Source organism: Perca flavescens, chromosome 8 (genome assembly GCF_004354835.1).
Source record: "Perca flavescens isolate YP-PL-M2 chromosome 8, PFLA_1.0, whole genome shotgun sequence".
In the NCBI taxonomy this organism is placed as follows: Eukaryota; Metazoa; Chordata; class Actinopteri; order Perciformes; family Percidae; genus Perca; species Perca flavescens.
In genome coordinates this window covers 30,025,290-30,045,504 of record NC_041338.1, presented here as the reverse complement: position 1 = coordinate 30,045,504, position 20,215 = coordinate 30,025,290, and the positions used below count along the sequence as shown (strand labels likewise).

The 20,215-nt window shown below is 41.7% G+C and overlaps 1 protein-coding gene across 1 annotated transcript; it reads left to right on the top strand.

The window, feature by feature from the left end:
* The first annotated feature begins 1,789 nt into the window (after positions 1 to 1,789).
* Positions 1,790 to 19,456, top strand: hsd17b12a (hydroxysteroid (17-beta) dehydrogenase 12a). The gene is made up of 11 exons (XM_028585628.1): positions 1,790 to 2,290; positions 11,247 to 11,293; positions 12,129 to 12,204; positions 13,623 to 13,730; positions 14,811 to 14,875; positions 15,076 to 15,120; positions 15,570 to 15,604; positions 16,386 to 16,467; positions 16,666 to 16,731; positions 17,472 to 17,621; positions 18,077 to 19,456. The coding sequence occupies exons 1-11, from the start codon at positions 2,113 to 2,115 to the stop codon at positions 18,215 to 18,217; spliced, it is 993 nt and encodes a 330-aa protein (XP_028441429.1). The 5' UTR covers positions 1,790 to 2,112; the 3' UTR covers positions 18,218 to 19,456.
* Positions 19,457 to 20,215: the final 759 nt, after the last annotated feature.

Genomic DNA, 20,215 nt, shown 5'->3' with positions numbered 1-20,215 from the left:
TTAGGGGAGGTGGTGTGTGTGAGTGTGTGTGTGCTCAGGGCTATTGGAAGGGTAAATTTACTTTTTGTGTATAAAAAACAAGAAACGTGCAATTAGAGAGCAGTAGAAGCTACTCTAATATTCCAACATGTTTGTGTACTTTCTCTGTGTGCATTTCGTGTTGGAATGCTCAGAGACATGTAGAGAATTTCACAGGGAATTATGCTCAATTAAATCCACATTTCCTCTCTTGTTTTCAGCTGTTGGACTGCGAGGATACGACCGAGACGTGAAGGTGGACTCTCAATCGTCCAATAGCATTGTGTGTGTGTGTGTGTGTGTGTGTGTGTGTGTGTGTGTGTGTGTGTGTGTGTGTGTGTGTGTGTGTGTGTGTGTTTCATGTGTGAAATGTAATGATATTTAATGCTATCAGTTTAAACACACTTTGAGGCTACTCTCTTACAAAACCGATGTCGTTTTGATGACTGTTGCACTACACTTAAATGCTGTTTTTAATATTGAAATTGTTGGCAAATATTTGTGTGAAAAACATAGGTACATATTAGAGCCTGATACTTCATATATGTTTATTAAACTGGAGATCAATGTATAATAATGACTGTGCAATGATGTCAGAGTATACAATCGGTGCTGTAAAAGTATTTTTTGTAAAGATTATTTTGTGAAAGATGAAATTTTGTAAATATATTTTACCCTGCACATTATGACTATGACTGAGAGACAGCTGGCCAGAAATACATTTAATTTCACCCCGTTTGATAATTGTTACACAACGTGCTGCTCCTTCCTCTCGGTGTCACGTTGACTTCGATCCCTCCACTTGTGTCAAAGAATGCGAGCAGCTGCATGATGACTGTCAGCATGAAGAAACATTTTTATACTCTTGTCCCTCTGCTGAGTACATGTCAGGCTTTGCTTTGTGCCACAGAGCCTCGGTGTGTCAGAATATCATGTTTAGTTTGGGTGTGAGAGAGACATGGAGCATGGCGGCAGAGGGGGTGAGTTGGAGACCAAATAAAATGCTGTTGCAAATTGGGTCGGAGTTGGGAACAGAAATCACATACTGCTGAGGAGAAAATCGGGACAGCTGGTTGTGCTGAAACATCCAGCGTCTGTAAACATGTCTGGCTTATTCATGTGCATAGGAATGTTAAAAAAGACGAAGGAAATAAATCGATGGAAATTCACATGCCTGTCTCAGTGTTTATGTAACACACACATCTCATCTCATTTCCCCTCAATGTTTGGCATGAGGAACTTACTACGATAGGGGTACTCTCGCGAGAGTCTGAAAAGCAAAAGTTTGACTGGGGATTGTAGTTTTTTTTCTCCATTTAGGTAGCCTGTACTCGCGCATGTTGCGGCAGAGGCGAGTGGGGAAGAGTTACCTGGCGCAACACGGGTGAATCTATGCGCCAAAATGTCTCACTGCACCTGTTTCCACTTTTTTAGTGGTTATCAGCAGTATGATGCAAACAGAATACCTACAATAGACGAGTGAGTCATGCCTAGGTGGGAACAGGCGGACCTCACCACACTGACACCACTTTAGCCAATAAACTCTCTCCTATCGCACCCCAAGGGGCGGGAAGACGTGCACATGTTTTACCAATGAGAGAATCCTTTCATTCATAAAGTGGTGTGGGCAGTATTTTTCCGAAAGCGTGGGTTTTGAGGGTTTCATAATCCTGACTGAAACCGACAAACCTGCTCTGGCGAGAGCCAATGACGGACCCCGGATGGGAGCTGCCGTAATGTTTGCCCAATCGCTTCCCATCCCGGTCTCCCTTTGACCCACCCTGCTTCATACAGAAAATCGAATGAATGGGGGAAGCTCTGGAGTTGATTGACATGCAAATGCTCCAACCGGCGGGGTGGATCAGCCGAGAGACAGCTACTGCAGCGAGTGAAGAGCAAAGGAGAGCGGGGCAGAGTAGGAGGTGCGCGGTGCACTTTAAATCAGGCTAGACAAGTGTTGGGGGAGTGTGTGTGATGCTACAACCTCCTTATAAAGGGACTCTCTCTCACGTTGTGGCTTGGAAATTAGAGCACATTGCCTAAAATTGAGGTCTCCACACTCTCACACACGCCGAGTCACCGAGAGCCGCTGCCATGAACTGGATGAACGCTGAGGAGACGCTCCGCAGGGCCGAGACGCCTCTCTTCTGGGTCGGCGCGTTCACTGTGGCCTCTCTGGCGCTGTGGCTGCTCTACAGGCTGCTCTCAGGCTTTAGGATCTGGGTCTTGGGAAACGGGCAGCTGCTCTCTCCGAAGCTGGGCAAATGGGCAGGTGAGTTGGGTCACATCAATTTTCACGCCACCTACATCACGGTCACGAAGAGGGCAGCTCTAAAGTAGGCAGGTGGACTCGACGTGCAAACACCAGCAAGAGGTTATTGAGCTCAAACTTCACTTTGGCACAAAAAAGAGCGCATTCTGGAGCGGTTTTGTGGCTTAATTCAAGGAGAGGTTGGTGTTGCGTAACAAGCGCAGGTAAGCAGCTGATTGACTGGTGAGATAATGGTCCTTATTAGCTCAATTGTTTTTTTTTTGCTCTTCTCTCGCGTCAAACTCAAGCACCTTCTGCTGCTACGGGCTCCATTCAGCGTTTTCACCCACATTTGGAGCAGTAGGGGGGTGCCCCACATTGGTGAGCCAGTAGCCAAATTGCGCAGGCTATGCGCACTTTTCAGAGATCTGTTTTATGTGGGTGAGCTCTCAGCCAGCGCACTACTGAACCACATTAGCCCATCCGCATGATGTAGGACAAACCCAAATGTCCAATTAAAACGTGACCTACATCTAGATAATTTTCATAGCTTTTGACTCCTCAAAATATGTCCCATGGAGGTAGATTGTCCAACATTTGGACACTAGTGTTAATAATATTTTACCTCACTCTGCATATGAATATATTCAGGCGGTGTTTTGTCATGCTTCTGCTTGTGTCGTTGTTTCTTTCGCTATCATTCCTTGCCACATTACTTGTCCCATTCCGTTTGCCCTACACGTTGTTAGATACGATTAAAACGTCTTTAATTGGATTTGACACTAAAATGTACTTTTTCAACGTGCTTGGACAAATGGGAGCGAGTTGGCAGTCAAATCTAAGTATTTTGGTTTGGTAGAGACTAGTCTCATAGGAATCGCCCTGCCATAGCTTGACCCACTTCTCCAGTCTCCTATTTGGAGAAGACCGCTGCGTCTGGAGCCTCTTGCTGCGCAATTTGCCGATCGCTCCCCTTTGCATCAGGATAGGTTGAGAATCTTTCTCAAACACTCCTAAACCAGACCACCCGGATGATTTCAATGCTTATAGTGTTTTTTTGTTTTGTTTTTTTAACCCATGGTCATCTGCAATTTGCCTCCCAAATCGTTTTTTTTTTTTTTTTTTTTTTTTTTAAATGAAGTGTTTAATTGATGCCATTTGCGCCATAAGAGGGAATGAACTCATGACTCGAAGGTAGGGTGCATTTAGGAATGTGTAATGTACCCTTTTTTGTGGTTCTGCTGGAATATGCGGAGGAATACCGGTGCACACCGATGAGTCATGCGCTTGTTCATCGCTTCGTCATCCATTGGTCATACTGTATAGAAACTGATCCCACCACCACATTCACTCCACCTTGTCAGATATAGCTCTAACTTCGCACTAGATGTTTCCTTCCTGCGCTCTTAAGAAATTATTCCTCAGGCTTGTGCCCGTTTTTGGTGCAGTAAAGAACCTTTTTCTCAGGCTTTAATTGCATCAAGTATTAAGAGTCAAATGAAACCCCTGTGATTCTGTAGAACTCAGTTTTTAGAGTCCAGGAAATGTTCTAAATCTTCAGGTTTTTTGTTTTAGAAAATAATCTTTTACTAATCTATGGGTTAATTGAAACTATAACTTTTCCACACCAGCCACATTTATTCTTTTTCTTAACGTTTGAACTCTCCTGACACTCCCTGAAACCAGTTTCTGGCAACAGTCTGACAAGCCAACGGTTGAACCCATGGCAGAAAGTGAACAAGTGGAGGAGGGTAGATGTTTGCTAGTGATGAGGTGTCCTCCTCAGCTGGTTGTACCAGATGTGCAGGTCTGACCAGCTCAGGCAGTTCTGTGATTTTATTTCGTACTCTTACGTTAAGTGGTGCGACTCGTGTCTCCACCTTTTTCCACTAAAAAAACCTTATGCACCTGTTGCAACAAGTTAAAACTATTCATTGAATAGGCTCGGTGAAAATGTAATGCTGTGTTGAAGCTGCTCCACAGAAAATGCTGTTTGTAGGATTTTCAAGCATTTACCTATTTTCTTTCAAATCTCCCCTAAATATTTTTCTTTCTTTCAGTCCCATAATACCTACCAAACCTTTTGTATCTACCCTTGGCAGTACATATTCACTCATATAAAGTGTCATTGAGTAGGAAAACATTTGAAGCTTCTTAATGCTATATCTGAATTGTGGACTGAAGAAAAATAGACTTTAACATCAACCTACTGTAATTTGAAATGCATAATTTTAATTGGTGTTAGACTAAATAATAAGTCTGTGGGTTTGTATTTTTACTTTGACTTTATGTGATAAAGTAAGGGGAAGATATTGGCTAGTCAAGCAACCATTGAACACTTATTTCAAGAAATCGCATTTAATTCACCTGTAGAAAGGGTTCTTAGACTAACCTGTTTAAAATGTGCCACGTTTGCTAATCCACGTGGCTGTTATTGCAACACCGAAGACAACTGGCATTTCCTTGTCAGACAGGTTTGTGTGTGCAGGTGAGGTAAAGCCTGGTAACCACTAAAACTGGATCACAACGAGTTAATTCTTCCCATAAGTAAATTTTTTTTTTTTTTTTTTTTTTTTTCTTCCACGTTATAACTGCACATCTTACTGTGCTGAAGCTCTGCAGCTCCACATGCAGAGGAGAGCACGGATTTCTCTGGAGTTCCTCTGTTGGTCTTCCCCTTAGTGGAGGAGACTCCTAGCGGCAGAACGGCAGCACTGCAGAATGGGTGAAGGCGGCTTCCCCAGCCTCTCTACTGCACTGGGTATCCACACACATACTTACCCTCCTGCCAGCCCAATCACGGTCTGCAGCTCAGTTGTTTTTTTGTTTTTTCCTAAACCTTGAGCGAAAGCCTGGCTGTTCTCAAGAACAGGCACATCTGTATCCGTTTAATTTCTTAGCAGATTTGGAGGAAGACCAATGGGTGCATCAGAAGGGTAGATTCCTGAAATTTTAAAGATATTTAGTCTTAGAGTTTACTTTTTATTTTTTTGTAAGTATTTTATGGTATTTTAGTAGATTCTTTATGATGCAGTGTTCAATATCTATGCTTTTATTTCCAGTGGAGCAGCTTTTCACTCTTATATGTAGTAGTGCCCAGTTTTCCACACTCTTAGCCTCCAGCATCTCATATTATATAAGAGCCAGTGTCTGTTCTGTTGAGTGTGTGAGAAACTCCATTATAGGGAAGTAAATTAGACCAAAGGGAGCTTTTTGCGTGGGTAGTGATGTGACATGCGCCTTAGAAGTGCCGCCCTCCTCCCTTTGACATTCTAGTTTATTGAATGGTCTTATTATATAAGAATGCAGCCACTCATAAGAACCGCACAATTACAAAGACTTGGGTCACCACCCTGGGTGGTGTTTTAATTATGGGAGAATAAATTTCAGTTTTTAATGAATAGCCATTAGGTTTCATTCATGGTAAGAAAAATGCACACGTGAATGACATTTCTGTTTCAACTTCTTCATGCTTATGAATGTGCTTCCCCCTAGTGCTTTGTATTGGAGAGTGTGTGGAGAGAGAGAGAGAAGCGTGGTTCATGTGATAAACACGCTCTGTGACACGTGCCAGAACCAGGGATGCTGGGTAAAAAAGAAGAGAGAAAATCCTCAGCATCTCTCATTTCAAGCTCTCCTCAATCCCTCCCCCCTCCCTCACTCACTCCATCTCTCCATTGTACTGTAGAAAATAGTCAAAGCCTGTACAATTTCCTGAAGCCCAAAGTGGCATCTTCAAATTGCATGTGTCCAACCAACAGTCTAAAACCTGAAGACAAATCGGGTTAATTATCGTATAAGACGAAGAAAAACGGCAAATACTCACAATTTGAGAGGCTAGAAAGAAGGAAAATGTTTGGTGTTTTTGCTTGAAATAATTGCAGATGTTTGTTGATCAAATAATTGACATTTGTTTTCAGCTATTGAGTGATTAAGTGAACTGGTATTGGCTTGAGTTCCTTAAATGGATCAACCTAGAAAAGGCCCCTTTTCAGCATTATATTTCTAGTTTAAGCACCAGCAGCTCACAAAATACTTATCATTTACACTTTTGGTCTTTTTAAACCATATACTTTACAACTAAATAAAGTTTAATGACTTTCCAGCTTAGCCACATACCCAACCAACTTAATGAGGGCATTAAGTTCAGTAGTGAAGATGATGCTTGTCTTGTTTTCTAAACGCAAAATACTGGACCACCAGCATACTTGGAATTGGTGGTTTATTGGCTTCTGTAAAGTGACGTCTCACATCGGTTGCAGTCTAACATGCCAGAAAGGCAAGTTTGTTCAGTTGTGAGTATCTGTTGAAATGTACTTGGGAGGTGTCGCCGTCAGTCTTTTGTGGGACAAAGCTGAGAAGAATGTATGAAGTCATGTTCTGATCTAAGTCATTACCCAACTTGGGATCTCACACACACAGAGAGAGAGAGAGAGAGAGAGAGAGAGAGAGAGAGAGAGAGAGAGAGAGAGAGAGAGAGAGAGAGAGAGAGAGAGAGAGAGAGAGAGAGAGAGAGAGAGAGAGAGAGAGAGAGAGAGAGAGAGAGAGAGAGAGAGAGAGAGAGAGAGAGAGAGAGAGAGAGAGAGAGAGAGAGAGAGAGAGAGAGAGAGGCAAGGGATTAGTAGTTTTGAGTAAAAATAAGTTTTTGTGCTGGGTTGTTTCTTTTTTTTAAATGTGAGGTTTTAGCAGAAACCTTTTTGAAATGGCATCTGTTAGATTAGTAATCGGCAGCATAACAATCATGGTGTACATTTGTTGCTAAGACATGTTTCACAGCATTATCCAAAGGAACTCTGCATACAATGTATCCACTAATATGTCACAAATGCAGGAATGTAAATGATACAACCGGCCTTTTCAGTCGTGCACCATTGAGGGCTGAGTGTGCAGGTTTTCATACTTACCATTAAAGACAGCAGGTGATTTCACTGATTAACACTCGTTCAGTCAGAGGACGTGAAATCACCTGCTGTAGGCTCTGTTTGAACTGAACACCTCCAGTGTACAGTCTGTCCTTAATGGCACATGGTCAAATTTTTTTCCTTGCTCAAAAATCTCCTAGTCTCAAAAGTAGTAATTAAAGAAATTTTTGCTCTATACCCAAATATAGATGCTGCTTCTATCTTGGGAAGCTCTAAAGTACATGTTCTCTTTTTCTGTCTCTCACCCTCCCTCACCTTATTCCTCTCTCCCCCTGGCCCGATCAAGCTTTATTTCTGTCAACTATTATTTTGTATCACCCATGTGACTTTTCTCCCCTGCTATTTAAAGCAGTGTGTTTGTGTTTTGAATGCGCACGGTGGGCGGATGGTGTGTGTGGGGGAGAATCTTTGGATCTTCTGCTGCATCCCTCCCTCCATCTTTCTTTCTCCCTCTGAGGTATGAAGTGCTGCTCGTTGATAGGAGAGTTTGGGGTGCGACAGATTACATAACTGTACGTAACGAGAGCAGGGCATACAAGGACCGCAGTCTCTCCTCACTGAGAATCTTAATTGGGGATTTGGATTTTGTGCTCATTTTAGCTCGGTCTCGCTCTCCCTTTTGCATTGGAAGTTGAATCTTCCAAAAAGAACTCCTGTGGGTAACTGATAGTTGAGACCATGCCAGCTTTCTCTACGACCAAACACTTATCTTATTTTACTGATCGGCATACCTTCATCTTGAGAGGGAATAATCAGTGAATTAATGGAAATCTGAATCTCCATATTCCTAAAGACATGAGGTTTTCTATTGTCTTTTTAATATGAACTGCTCATCCTCACACACGTGCCCTTCTCATGCAGGTTCCACGTTAATCTAAATAAAAAAAATCTTCACATGTATCAGTGGCCTTTGTGATCACCGTTTTCTCTTTTTCCACTGCTCATCAGATCTTTTTTTTTTTTTTTTTCCCAGCCTGCAGTGCAGTGACATCTGGGCTATAGGTGGAGGGCTGAGGATGCAGCAGCGGCCTGGTCGTCGTGGTGATGGTGGTGGGGGATCTTGTTGGTATTCAGGTGCTGCGGCAGGCAGCTCCCAGACGAGGCAGTGCAGGCGCGCTGCTATTTTTACTCCTGCTGCTTTTTTTAGACCCTCGGAATAGTGAGCAGGCAGGGGCTGCTCCACTGCTAGGGAGGGAGGGAGACAGAAAAGGCTGGGGGATGTCAATACCACTGGACGTGATGTGCAGCACTAAGCAGAGCTGCGGCGCATTTGCGCCACCGTCAGGGCACTTCAGAGCCAACATGGTGGACCAGTTCTCTTTGAGGCGCTGGGAATTGGGGAAACTGGGTTCAGACCATTGTTGCTGGGAATGAATAAGAGGCAGCAGTGCACGCATCCTCTCTGCCAACACACACATTAATACTTTCATGGATTCACATACTCCTCTTCCCTGGCCTCTCCCAAATCTCGATTTATTTTTCATTTGTACACATTACTCTCGTACGTAGCTGCCCCATCAACCCACTTTTATCCTTTTTTGTTGTCCGTGTGTGCGCGTCTTCTCTCAGCGTCAGTCAGGTGCTATGTTGCGTATACCCTTTTTGTTACATTACATCTGTTCGTATCAGATGTACATCACATGAGGGGAATTAAGTTCTGCTGGGAGCACTGAGGTGTTGTGTGTTTTTGTGACTGAACAATGTTTGGACGTTGTGTTATGCTTATTCATCAGTAAGAGTTGAATTGGTGACTTATTTTTCCTGTTTTCTGTAGTGGAGATTTTTCATTGGAGCCTTTCTATTTGAAATGCAGCAGACTTGGCTAATGGGAAGGATTTTACCCGTTTAGTGATTTATTTAATTTTTTTGGTGGGGGGAGGAAATGAGCCTGAAGAGTGGATATAATACAGACACTACTTTTTGTTTTCTTAAAATGCATGGCATGCATAGCCTGAACATATAAGTACAGCCTGACACATAACACACAACTGACACATGGCCCACTGCTAAGTACCAAATGTTCTTTACAAACGTTCATATTATGTTTTGGCACGTAACTCATTCTTGCACGCTCTCCTCTCGGTTAAAGTTCAAATGTCGGTGATATAAGTGTATTTTGACATTCTCACATGCAGGTGCAATTCTCTGCACCTGAAACTCGGTCATGCAAGCGCGTAACATCCCAGCTGCCTTTCTGTGGGGTTTGTGTGACCGGAATGTGGTCTGTGCACTATTCAGTATGTCTCAAAGGCTGTCTTGCTGTCACCATCGAGAAACCTTGTAACAGTCATTTTGGTTTTATGTTCTAAACGGTTCCATTCTCATTTCTTGTTCGTTTTACTCAAACTCATCAGAAAAATTAAAAACTTGCATAAGTAATTTCTGGTGTTATTTTGGCATACATGTTATAGATTGGTGTGTAAAGTATGAACCCTGTAGCTCAAAACAGTCTTATTCACATCACTAGATTATATTGGAATAGGCTTATGTCGCAGCGGTTGTTGTCCCCCCCTTCAGCCATTTTACTTTGCAGCGAATGTAGCCTCTCCCTCCCTCTGTTTGCCCCCCACCTGCATCTGCAACGAGAGCCTGATTTGGTCCAGCCTGTGCCCATTGAGGCTTTTCTACCGCTGAGCATTTCATTCTTAACACGGGGAGTTTTAAAAATAACCAGGGATTCTGCTCTCTTTTGACTACTCCTCTTCTCCCTTATTCACTCACTTGATCTTCTCTCCTCCACCGACCTCTCTATTCTGTTTCTTTTTCTCCTTCACTCATTCATTCTCTTGCTTCGCTTGCTTCCAGTTCTATTTTTAGCCACCCCTAGGATCCCTCCTCACTCCCCCTCCTACCCCACTTCACCCTCCTCCTTCCTCCTGTTCCATGTTCGTCATCACTCCATCCTCTCTGCATCCCCTCTCATCTTGTCTTTTTCCTGCTCTCCAGCTCCTTGCCAGAGAATGTCCTCTACCTCTATTAATCTTTTATCAAGCCTTGCTTATAATATATTCATAATGCACAACTACATTTGTGTCTTTGAGTACCCCAATCCTTCCTCACCACCACCCTTTTTATTTTTTAAGTCTTGTGTCCCCCCTTTGTCAGTCATGAAGGAGCTGGGGTTGACAGGCAGTGAATGTTTAAAAATAGCCCTGCTTGCTTGACAAGGTGAGGAGAACTCTAAACACAGGAACATCAGCTCCCTCTCTCGGTCTTAGTCTCCCCACGATTCAGCTTCTTTACCATCTTTTGTTCTTCTATGAAATCTTTCCTCTGATTTTGCCAAACCGTTCTGATCCGGTCTGGTTTTTCACCATTCTCCTCCCTCTTTGTCTAAACTGCAGATGCACTTCATTTACCAGTCAGATAAACATGATTTTAAAAATCCTATTTTGCATAGCAGGAGCTGCTCCCAGTGAGGTAGGGCTTTGTGAATCCTTTACTGTCTTCTAACTTTGTTCTGCTTTAATCTATACCATCTTATCTCCGCCTCTATACAATCTCCTTCCCCTCTGTTGTCTTTGTAGCTTAATCTTTATTTGACTCATATTATCTTGCATTGTATTGTTTGCATATCGGCGCCAATATTGAACTGCACACTACCTTTTGTGTGTACTTTGAGAATGGATGCCATGTAAGCATCTCATCCAAAAGAAAACTACTTGACTGATGAAAGAGCTTTCATTGTAGAGCTTAGAGAGGCTTTTCTAAATGGAAGGTGAATAGTATTGCGGGGTGTGGCCCAGAATGGATTTGCTCAATGTTAAAGCTTTCATATGACTGTCTCATCTGTCACCCGTAAAGAGCCCCGGGCTTATCTCCATGTTGGGTCACTGAGCAGCTATTATGGTGACAAGTGGAAGTGGTCAAACCTGATGTGAAGGTGTGTCGTAAGCCTGTGAACAAAGAGGATCCTATTATTATGTTGTGTCACAAAATGCAAAGATAACAAACAGTGATTGGACTTTTAAGAAGATTAGTTGAACAGACCCCTGCTACAGTGAATGCTATATCGAAAACCAATGCTAACCTCTTTGTCTTCTGTCTCTCTCCAGTTGTGACTGGAGCCACGGATGGAATCGGGAAATCCTATGCGGAGGAGGTAAGGTGCCTCTGCCCATATTTTTCATTCCTGGCCCCCCACACACACACACACACACACACACACACACACACACACACACACACACACACACACACACACACACACACTCATAGGCCATGGTAAGGTAGAGCTCTTACAGGCATATTAACATGGAAGAAGGTCCTCACACATACGCACACACACTTGAGGCTCATCAAATAGAGCTCATACAGAGGTAACAAGCACACATTGAATAGGGGCTACCCTGCCACGTATTTGTATCCTACTAGTGTGGGTGTGCTAGCTGTATGATGTCATGTAGGGCATTTGACTCATACTGTAGCTATTGGTGCTACAGTGGGGCTAGCCGCTTGTCACGCAACCGTAGTCCACCATTTATGCTGCAGGGTTTTTCGGCATGTTAGTGTTTATGCAGAAATGCACGTCTTGAATTCTGGTGTCACCTGGAACATGATAAATCCACCTCTGTGCCCTAAAGTGCATCCAACAAGCATGCTTCCAACAAAGTGAGCACAACTGAGTTTACACATGCAGACAGAGATAAATGATCATCTATGGCCACTGCATACATTTGGTTTATCTGTTGGCATTGCTCTCCCATCGTCTGATCCAGAGTTGAAGCATACTCATCGAAAGTTGAGAAATACAAACTTAATTCCAACACTTTACAGAGTTAGAATATTATATGAAAAGGAGACCGAAAAATGTCTCAGATTTCTGGGCACTAAAGTTAAAACATGTCGGTCTCCTCTTGCTTCCATCTGTAGTTGCCAGCACTGTATTTTAATGTCAATATATTCAAATTATTACAAATTTGGTATTTCCTTTCCAGCTGGCACGTCGAGGATTTGCCATGATGTTGATCAGTCGCTCCCAGGACAAGCTAGATGATGTGGCCAAGTCACTTGGTAAGTGTGTAAAGGGGTGTGTGTCTGCACGACCTCATGGAAATCTTGTGTGTGTGTGTGTGTCTGTGTGTCCAGACCTGCCAGTGCCAAATCGGTGCATCCCCTCAACCATAAGGATTTAGTTGTTTAACAGAATTTCATTTTGTGAGCAGTTTCACTTTTCAGATTTATCTTAAATCCCTTTTTTCTCTCATGCTCTAAACCTCATTAAGTCATGCCTTTATTCTGTTTGAGTGCTGGTGAATTGGAAACATGCAGCCAACATAGCAGGCTGTGTTTTTACTTCCTCACTGTCGATATGAAGAAAAACAAATGAAATATCTGGTTTGATTTTTAAAGAAACGTATTAAGAAACATGTTCATCTGAGATATTTTGTTAGAAACCAACCAGGTGTTCTTCATTCAAGTCTACACAAATGGAAAATGAGCTTCCATTTCAAAGGAAAAACTTTTCCCCCTCCTCCTTTCTGGCCGGTCTCCAGATTTTAACAGACTGAATGGTGAGTGGCCTCCCCTGTTCAAATAGTGCCCTCTCCTTGTCTCGCTCTCTTTCAATCTATCTCTGACGTCTCCCACAGCGCAATTTCCCCTGTCGTGCTTCAAGTCCACAGAGGGGGCTGATGGGTAGTCACGAGCGGGATGCGGCGTGCCAAACTCTGGCACTCCTCCCTCACGAATAGTCTGACAAAACACCTCCTTGGCATGTAACCGGGCAACCCACCCTGTCCCACCTATAATTTTACTGTCAATGTTTCTCCTCTCTCTTATGCAAACTGCTCTTGACTTTTGATCGCACCTACCAGGCAACCCCAAATTACTCCTCCATTACTCAGCCTTTTATATTTCTGCTTTGCCACCATGTACAATGCAGCTTATATTATTTTCTTTGACATGGACACAAAGTGGTTGTGATCACTAAAAAGTAATCTGGATATAGATTTCACGGAGGCTCCCGACCCCTAGCACCCCTTTTTGTTTGTTACTTGCATTCCTTTTAGGTTTCCCCTCTTCATCTTGTCTTAACGCTGAATATACCTTGACACGCTACTGGTCTTTGCAGAGGCACATCCCAAGAATTTTGCTTTTACATCTCCCTCCGCCACCTATCAGCATGTGAGTGAAGGGAGGGTAGAGGGGGAGAGAAGATCACTCGGCTGGTTTGTTGGTATGCAGTGCCCTCTTCAGTTCAAGTCTGACAGTGACTGTGTTCAGGAAACTGGGGATTTCTCTGTTGTTGGGCCATGTAATGCTGGCTTATTTGTGACACATGAATGCGTGATGTGAGTTTTGTGTGAATGCAAATTCATTACCTTTTTCCTTCTAAACTTTGGTCTTGTCTCATTCCTATAAACACTTTTTGTCCATTGCCATGTATCGATCATTGTAACCTTAAAGGACACTTGTTTCTCCCTTCACAGAGGACCAGTTTAAAGTGGAGACCAGGACCATTGCAGTTGACTTTGGCAAGATGGACATCTACAAAAAGATCGAGGAGGGGCTGGCAGGTCTTGAGATAGGTGTTCTTGGTAAGAACTGGTGTGGTTTCAGGACAGTGTTCATTCATCCTTCTTCTCTGTCCAGTGATGACTTGCAGGTACCAGTTGCATGTCAACATATTTGATTTGACATAAGAAAGCTAAATGGTACAAGGCAAACTATATAAATCACTTAACCACTTGGAATACACTTGTGTATTCAAGGGGCAGTGGTGGCCTAAAGGATAGAGACACAAGCTTGTGACCGAGAGGTCGTCTGTTCAATCCCTAGACTGACAGGATAAAATCTGGGTGGGGAAAGAACCGCACTTGTCCCTCCCTCATTACCCTCCAGTGGAGCTGCTCAGTGGCCAGCAGATCAGACTGTGGTTGTACTGGGCAGCTTCCAGGTATGAATGTGTAACTGTGTGAATGTGATCAGGGCGAAAAAAAACAAACATGAGGTGCAGGAGGAAGTGAGACGCTTGTAGTCAGTACTATTCAAAATTGGACATAATTCATGGGGTTGAAGGGTGTTGTCGCATAGACAGTTTGGCAAACCTCCCTTCTGGATTTCGCTACATGCATCGGTCAAATCATTCAACGCTTATTGTGGAAATATAAGGTGGTGTGATTTCCTGACTCTCTGAACAGTGGAGCAATTTGATTCATTTGAAACTCTTAATTTAGATACTTTGTCAACTTTGCCTGACAGAAAAAGTATGTGCACATTGACTGTTTTATGATGGTGAGATTATACCAAAGGAGACCTATTACCAGAATGATTAGTGTCTACAGTTTGAGCTTTCAAGACTTTATTTTAATACGGATATCGGGACTCATGGTATACGTTTAAAGTTGCACTACAAGTTTATAATTGTAGGCATTTAGAATCCTGTTCACATCGTTCATTTTGGTTGGAACATTTAAGGAACTCTTTGTCCTTTTTTATTATGCCAATTGTTCTCTACTGGTTGTAAGGTGTGGCTGTCTAGTGTGGTGTAAAAGCCTGTTTCTATCTTGTTTGCTTTTGCTGCCACCTTATGGTAGAAATTTTAGCTTGTTTGATTTCTCCAACATCAGGTTATTTTGTGAAAACAGGAGAATAATCGTTTTTCTTGTTTTCAACAGTCAACAATGTTGGTGTGTCCTACGCCTACCCGGAGTACTACCTCCATATTCCTGATCTGGACAACGTGAGTTTTCTTTATTATTTAGCAAATGGAAATTCTGATAGTGTGTACACTCTCAAAATAATGGAGCTGACTCCTAAGACTGTGGGGGGGGGGAAGCAAATTAATTCCCATGCCCCATAGTTTTATCCAATACACCAATCATCTGCTTTCTTTTATATTGGTTGTGATAAATTTTAGCTGACCTGTTTTCTGTGTTTCAGTTCATCACAAACATGATCAACGTCAACATGACCTCAGTGTGCCAGGTAATTTTCTCTTGAACGTGGTCACACTTTTGCTCTTCATGGACGAAATATTCAAAATACCTTCAGCCCAGTGATTGCAAGCTACATCTTTTTATATCACGGGCCAAGTGTTTGTTTAAAGTTTGAAACTCATTCATGGTTATCACTTTTCTTATCACTTTCCCCCCTTTTTGTTCTTCTCCTCCTTTTTCTGCTGTTTCTACCATGGTACCTGCAGTGTCTCAGTTGTTCCCAAAGCAACGGTGGACTACACCAACGCTGTCTGTACTTGCCACCCACGCAACACTCTCTCTCTGTTGGTCTCTGCCTGTCTCTCTCTCCCCCTCTTACTTTTAGTCTTTTATTTATTAAATAAAACTGTTTCCCAGTCCCCTTGTTCTCCTTCATGAGTTTTATCATTGTTTTTTTGTTGACTGCTGATAACTGAACTTGTGGTGTTGTTTCTTTAGATGACCCGTCTGGTGCTGCCTAGAATGGCTGAGAGGTGAGTTAAATTGATAGGCTTCCATGTTTTGCGACATGACTGCAGTCAAATATCAGTGTCGTAAATGAGGGATTGTGGCACAGAGCTGCACAAGGAATCTCAAAATTAAACAACCTTGTTTTCCAAGAACCGTATTTGGTAGATTACACTTCATAAAGGTGACTCTTTTATTGAGAAGGGAGCTAAGAAATCTTCACCAAGCACTTCCATCACTGCATTTCTTTTTCTCTCCTCCTTTGTTCGCAATGCTGACAAGCTTTCAATTCACACAAAGTGCTCTTCCCACCCGATTGGTTGCTCTGTTCCCATGTGACTCCTGCTGGCCAATAGCAGCGCAGGCACATTTGGTGCCGTGTGAGGCTAGAGTGTAGCTCCACTACATCACTGCAGCAACAGGCTGCCATGGCAACACACACGGCCCCTACCACACTGTGTTTGTGTGAGCATCACTTTGTGTATTTGTAAGTGACTTTTGAAAAGAATGTACTGCACTGATCTGGGATCAGTGCTACACATCTTGAGGAAAGCCCTGTTATGTAGATTGTTGTTATGGCCGCAGCATTTTTAAATTGAGGATTTTCAGCAGGCTTTCTTGATTTGACAAAATTCCAAGTGAACAATGAAGCCTCTGTGATGTGTAATTTTGACCACTGCCACATCACCAAAACATGAGTTTTGAGTCCTGGAATTTAATTTAGTCATCCAAAACTCTGTGACTGACTCTTGCCATCACAACAAAGTAAAGTTCTTGTCCTAAATCAACCTGTTGTGTTTTTCTCAGGTCCAAAGGTGTTATCCTGAACATCTCTTCTGCCAGTGGCATGTACCCCCTCCCTCTGCTTACAGTCTATTCTGCCTCAAAGGTATGTGTTACATCGCTACCAAATAAATAAACAAACCACTTCTCTTTGGAAACTGAAATGTGTCATAATATTGGTCAGTATCTTGCTCATCAAGCAAATCCTTCCTTATATTGCCCTATTTGGAGGTTCTGATAACAGACCAACATTTTGCTGACTTATGTATTAAATGTACAATCTTTCATCCTCCTTTTTGTGCAGGCCTTTGTGGATTTCTTCTCTCGTGGCCTTCAGGAGGAATACAGGCGTCATGGCATCATCATTCAGGTGAGTTTGGGGCTTGTCTACTCCTCTCTTCCACCCTGCATGTGATTTTAGTTTTTTCGCCCAAGATGTTCTCAACTGTTGGGACACCTAAGATTAAGCTTTTTTGAGCAAGACAGATTCTAGGAAGAGGGAACTGTTCAACAACACGGTTTCCCCTAACTTTGAAAGACTGTAGCACAAACCATACTTTTTTTTTTTTTTTTTTTTTTTTTTTTTTTTTTATAATAGAAACCTTTGCTATAGATTACTCAAAAGTTAAAAAAAAATCTAACTTGTTGCTCTCAGCCAATCCTGCTTAAAGGGCAATGAATGACTCGTGCATTTTTACAGCAGAGGCATTTTTGAAAATATGTTGTTCCACATGAGACTTGTTTGTTCTGTTTTTAGCAACCTCTGTAGCATTCACTCGTGTGCCACCTGATGGTTGAAGTGTGTACAGCAGTTTCACCTCAGCAAACCCTGAGTGTATTTTCACCTGATAACCCCAGTCATCAGGCCAGTCAACAGCAATGATTTTATGTATTTTGAGTGCATCTTGCAGTGCCAGTGGTTGGGACACATGATGCATCTTTGTTTGCTGCAAATCTGGAGTTCAACTGTGGGAGTTAAACAATGTTAACCTAAGGAAGGCCAAGGAATTTGTCTTTCAATTTGTGGTTGTGTGTGTTTGGTTTTTTTTTTTTTTTAGGGCTTGATTTGTTTTTTGAGCTCATCTCACATTTTCCCTTGTCTTCCTGCAGAGCGTGCTGCCCTTCTTTGTGGCCACTAAAATGACTCGTATCAGGAAGCCCACCCTAGACAAGCCCACCCCAGAGCGCTATGTGGCAGCTGAGCTCGCCACTGTGGGTCTGCAGGGCCAGACCAATGGCTATTTCCCCCATGCTGTCATGGTAAGAAATGCAAACCTCAAAATACTGAACCTATCCAGGAATACATTAGGGTGAACTTTAACTTGTCTTAAACTTGATTTTAAATGTCATACTTAAAACTGAACTTTCTGGTTTAGGAGTTGATTTTAATCCCCCTTGAGGACTTTTAATGAAATGAATATCCAGTTTCAACAAAAACATCCAGGCTGCTTGTCTTAATCAAACAACTTGTAGAAACTATTAAATGCTGTAAAATAATAGAAATGGCAGCATTGGATGTTGTGTGATTTGACTTATTTCTTTCCATATTTTATGTTCTAAGCAATTAGAATAAGTTGCATAAAACCTTTTTTTTTTTTTTTTTTTTTTTTTTTTTTCTTTTGCAAATTCATTTTAAGATTAAATCCTGAAAGCTATATTGGTCAAGTTGATTGTAAACCCACACACCTCTTTTGTTGTCGTTTCTCTCCTTGCAGGGTTGGCTGACCACCAAGCTTGTGCCAATCAACCTTGTCATCTTCTTTGGAGCCCAAATGAATCGTCAGCAGCGTACCGGATACCTGCAGAGAAGGAAGCTGCGGGAGCAGAGGAACGGACAACGTCTGAAGAGTGAATAGGAGACTGGCTGACGAATCTGCAGGCAGCCACTGTGTCCCGACCCGGTGCAGCGTCTAAGGAAAGGAAATATTCTCTTTTGTATCTCTGGTTTATCAACAAGGTTTGCCTGATATTTCACATTTGCACCCTCAATAAATGTGCACATAAAAGCATGTGTATAACTTGGTGTTTAAAACCAACTCTGATGTGATTTGTTTGGAAAGAAATGGCCAAATAAGGCAGGAGCTGAAGTGATAATAAAAAGCTGCTCTTGGCCAAGGACCTATAATACATCTTGACACTGATGGTGGAAATAATGCAACCAACAAAAAAAAAATAAGAGTGCTTTGTTAGCCCTGCTGTTGTAAGCAGTGGATAATGGTGGTGGGCATTTTTTTTTATGTATAAATATTTATTTTATATTTGAACACACGAGACAAACTCAGACCTTTTCAACCTAGTCCTGTTTACAAATCATTGAGCCATTTAAAGTTGGCAATTTCTGCTTTTTTACATATCTGTTTAATTGTATTACTGAACTGCTATTATCATGAATTTGCTCTCTTACCTTTTTTCTACAATATTGTGTGTTTACAGTATATTTAAAGATGATACTTTGTGGTAGGTTGTTGCTGCCCTTGTTATAAACCGTTTTTTCACATGGTTATTAGCGGTTTCATTCATCACAATCCCTTTCTACTGACATGAATGTTGAAAATGGTCAGATTCAATGAGCGGGTGTTGACTGGTTTAAAATGTATTATGAAAGGATGTAATTCAGCTGGTGCGATGTCCATGTGAACTACACCGTTGCTCTTATTTTGTGACTTTTTTTTTTTTTTTTTTTTTATTCAAGATGTAAATCTTAACTGACAATGGAAAACCTCTTAACCGCTGCATATTTACAGTGGCTCCTCAAGTGTGTTTTGAAAGGAATTCACAGGAATTGAGAATATTCTCGATTCATTGTGGAGCAATTATCCCTCCAGTTGAAGTTAAAACAAATGTGAAGGTTTTGCATCATTACCTACAAATTGGTTCACATACTGTTTGCTTCAAAAACAGAACTGCTCCTCTTTACACTGTTGGTGCACAATTGGATACCCCACATGACTTGGTCTGACCTGTGCCTTAACTAAGATCTTGTGAATGCTTTTGTAACAAGTTGTTTAATATGCTTGTAAAATGCACAGTTAACATTTATATAGCTGGCATCTCATGTTTTCTACTGTTTAATAAAAGTTATGGTGTAAAGAAAAGTGTTGTGTAATTGTGTGGTGTGTTTGTTCGTTTTTTTTTTTTTTTTTTTTTTTTTTCCCTAATAGTTGACTAAAGGCCAGCTTTTGGGATATAATATTGGCTCAGTAGCACAATAAACCCAGATCTTTACAGTGTTGGAAGAAGTACTCATTCAGTAAAACTATTAGTGTAAATATACTAGTGTCTGGTAAAAATCCTGCGTTAAACCTTTATCTAAAATAAATTGGTAAAACAATATAGTTATTATCTGCATACTATAGCCTATCATTATCAAAGTAGGCCTATGCAGAATAATCTCAAATGTTGTGTACTGTATTATGCTATTGGATTATTTGTACTGTTGCAATAATGCAAATATTGTTGCTCATCAAGGTGAAGCTAATTGTAAGTAGTTAGATACGGTTATGTGTGTATATACTGTAAAACATATCATTAATGATCATGTGTCAAATGGAAAATCTTAATCTGCAAAGAAACTAGTAATGGCTGACAAATTAGTGGAATATTTCCTACTGTAATGTAGTGGAGAAAAAGTATGAGTAACTCAAAACTGTCATTAACTGTAGCCTTCTTCAGTAAATGTATTTAGTTACTTTCCACCACTGGATCTGGATCACTTTAACACTGGGTTTTGTTGTGATCCAGATCCAGCAGTGAAAAGTATATACATTTACTTAAGTATTATTCTTAAAAGTGCTTATACTGACATTAATTGCTACTTTATACTTCTCCACTACGTGACAGTAGGAAATATTCTT

Excerpts from the sequence above, each read along its gene's own strand:
- hsd17b12a (XM_028585628.1), top strand. The coding sequence starts at position 2,113 with ATGAACTGGATGAACGCTGAGGAGACGCTCCGCAGGGCCGAGACGCCT. Across the intron at positions 2,291-11,246 it reads GAAGCTGGGCAAATGGGCAG|TTGTGACTGGAGCCACGGAT; the intron begins GTGAGTTGGGTC and ends GTCTCTCTCCAG. Across the intron at positions 16,732-17,471 it reads GTCATGGCATCATCATTCAG|AGCGTGCTGCCCTTCTTTGT; the intron begins GTGAGTTTGGGG and ends GTCTTCCTGCAG.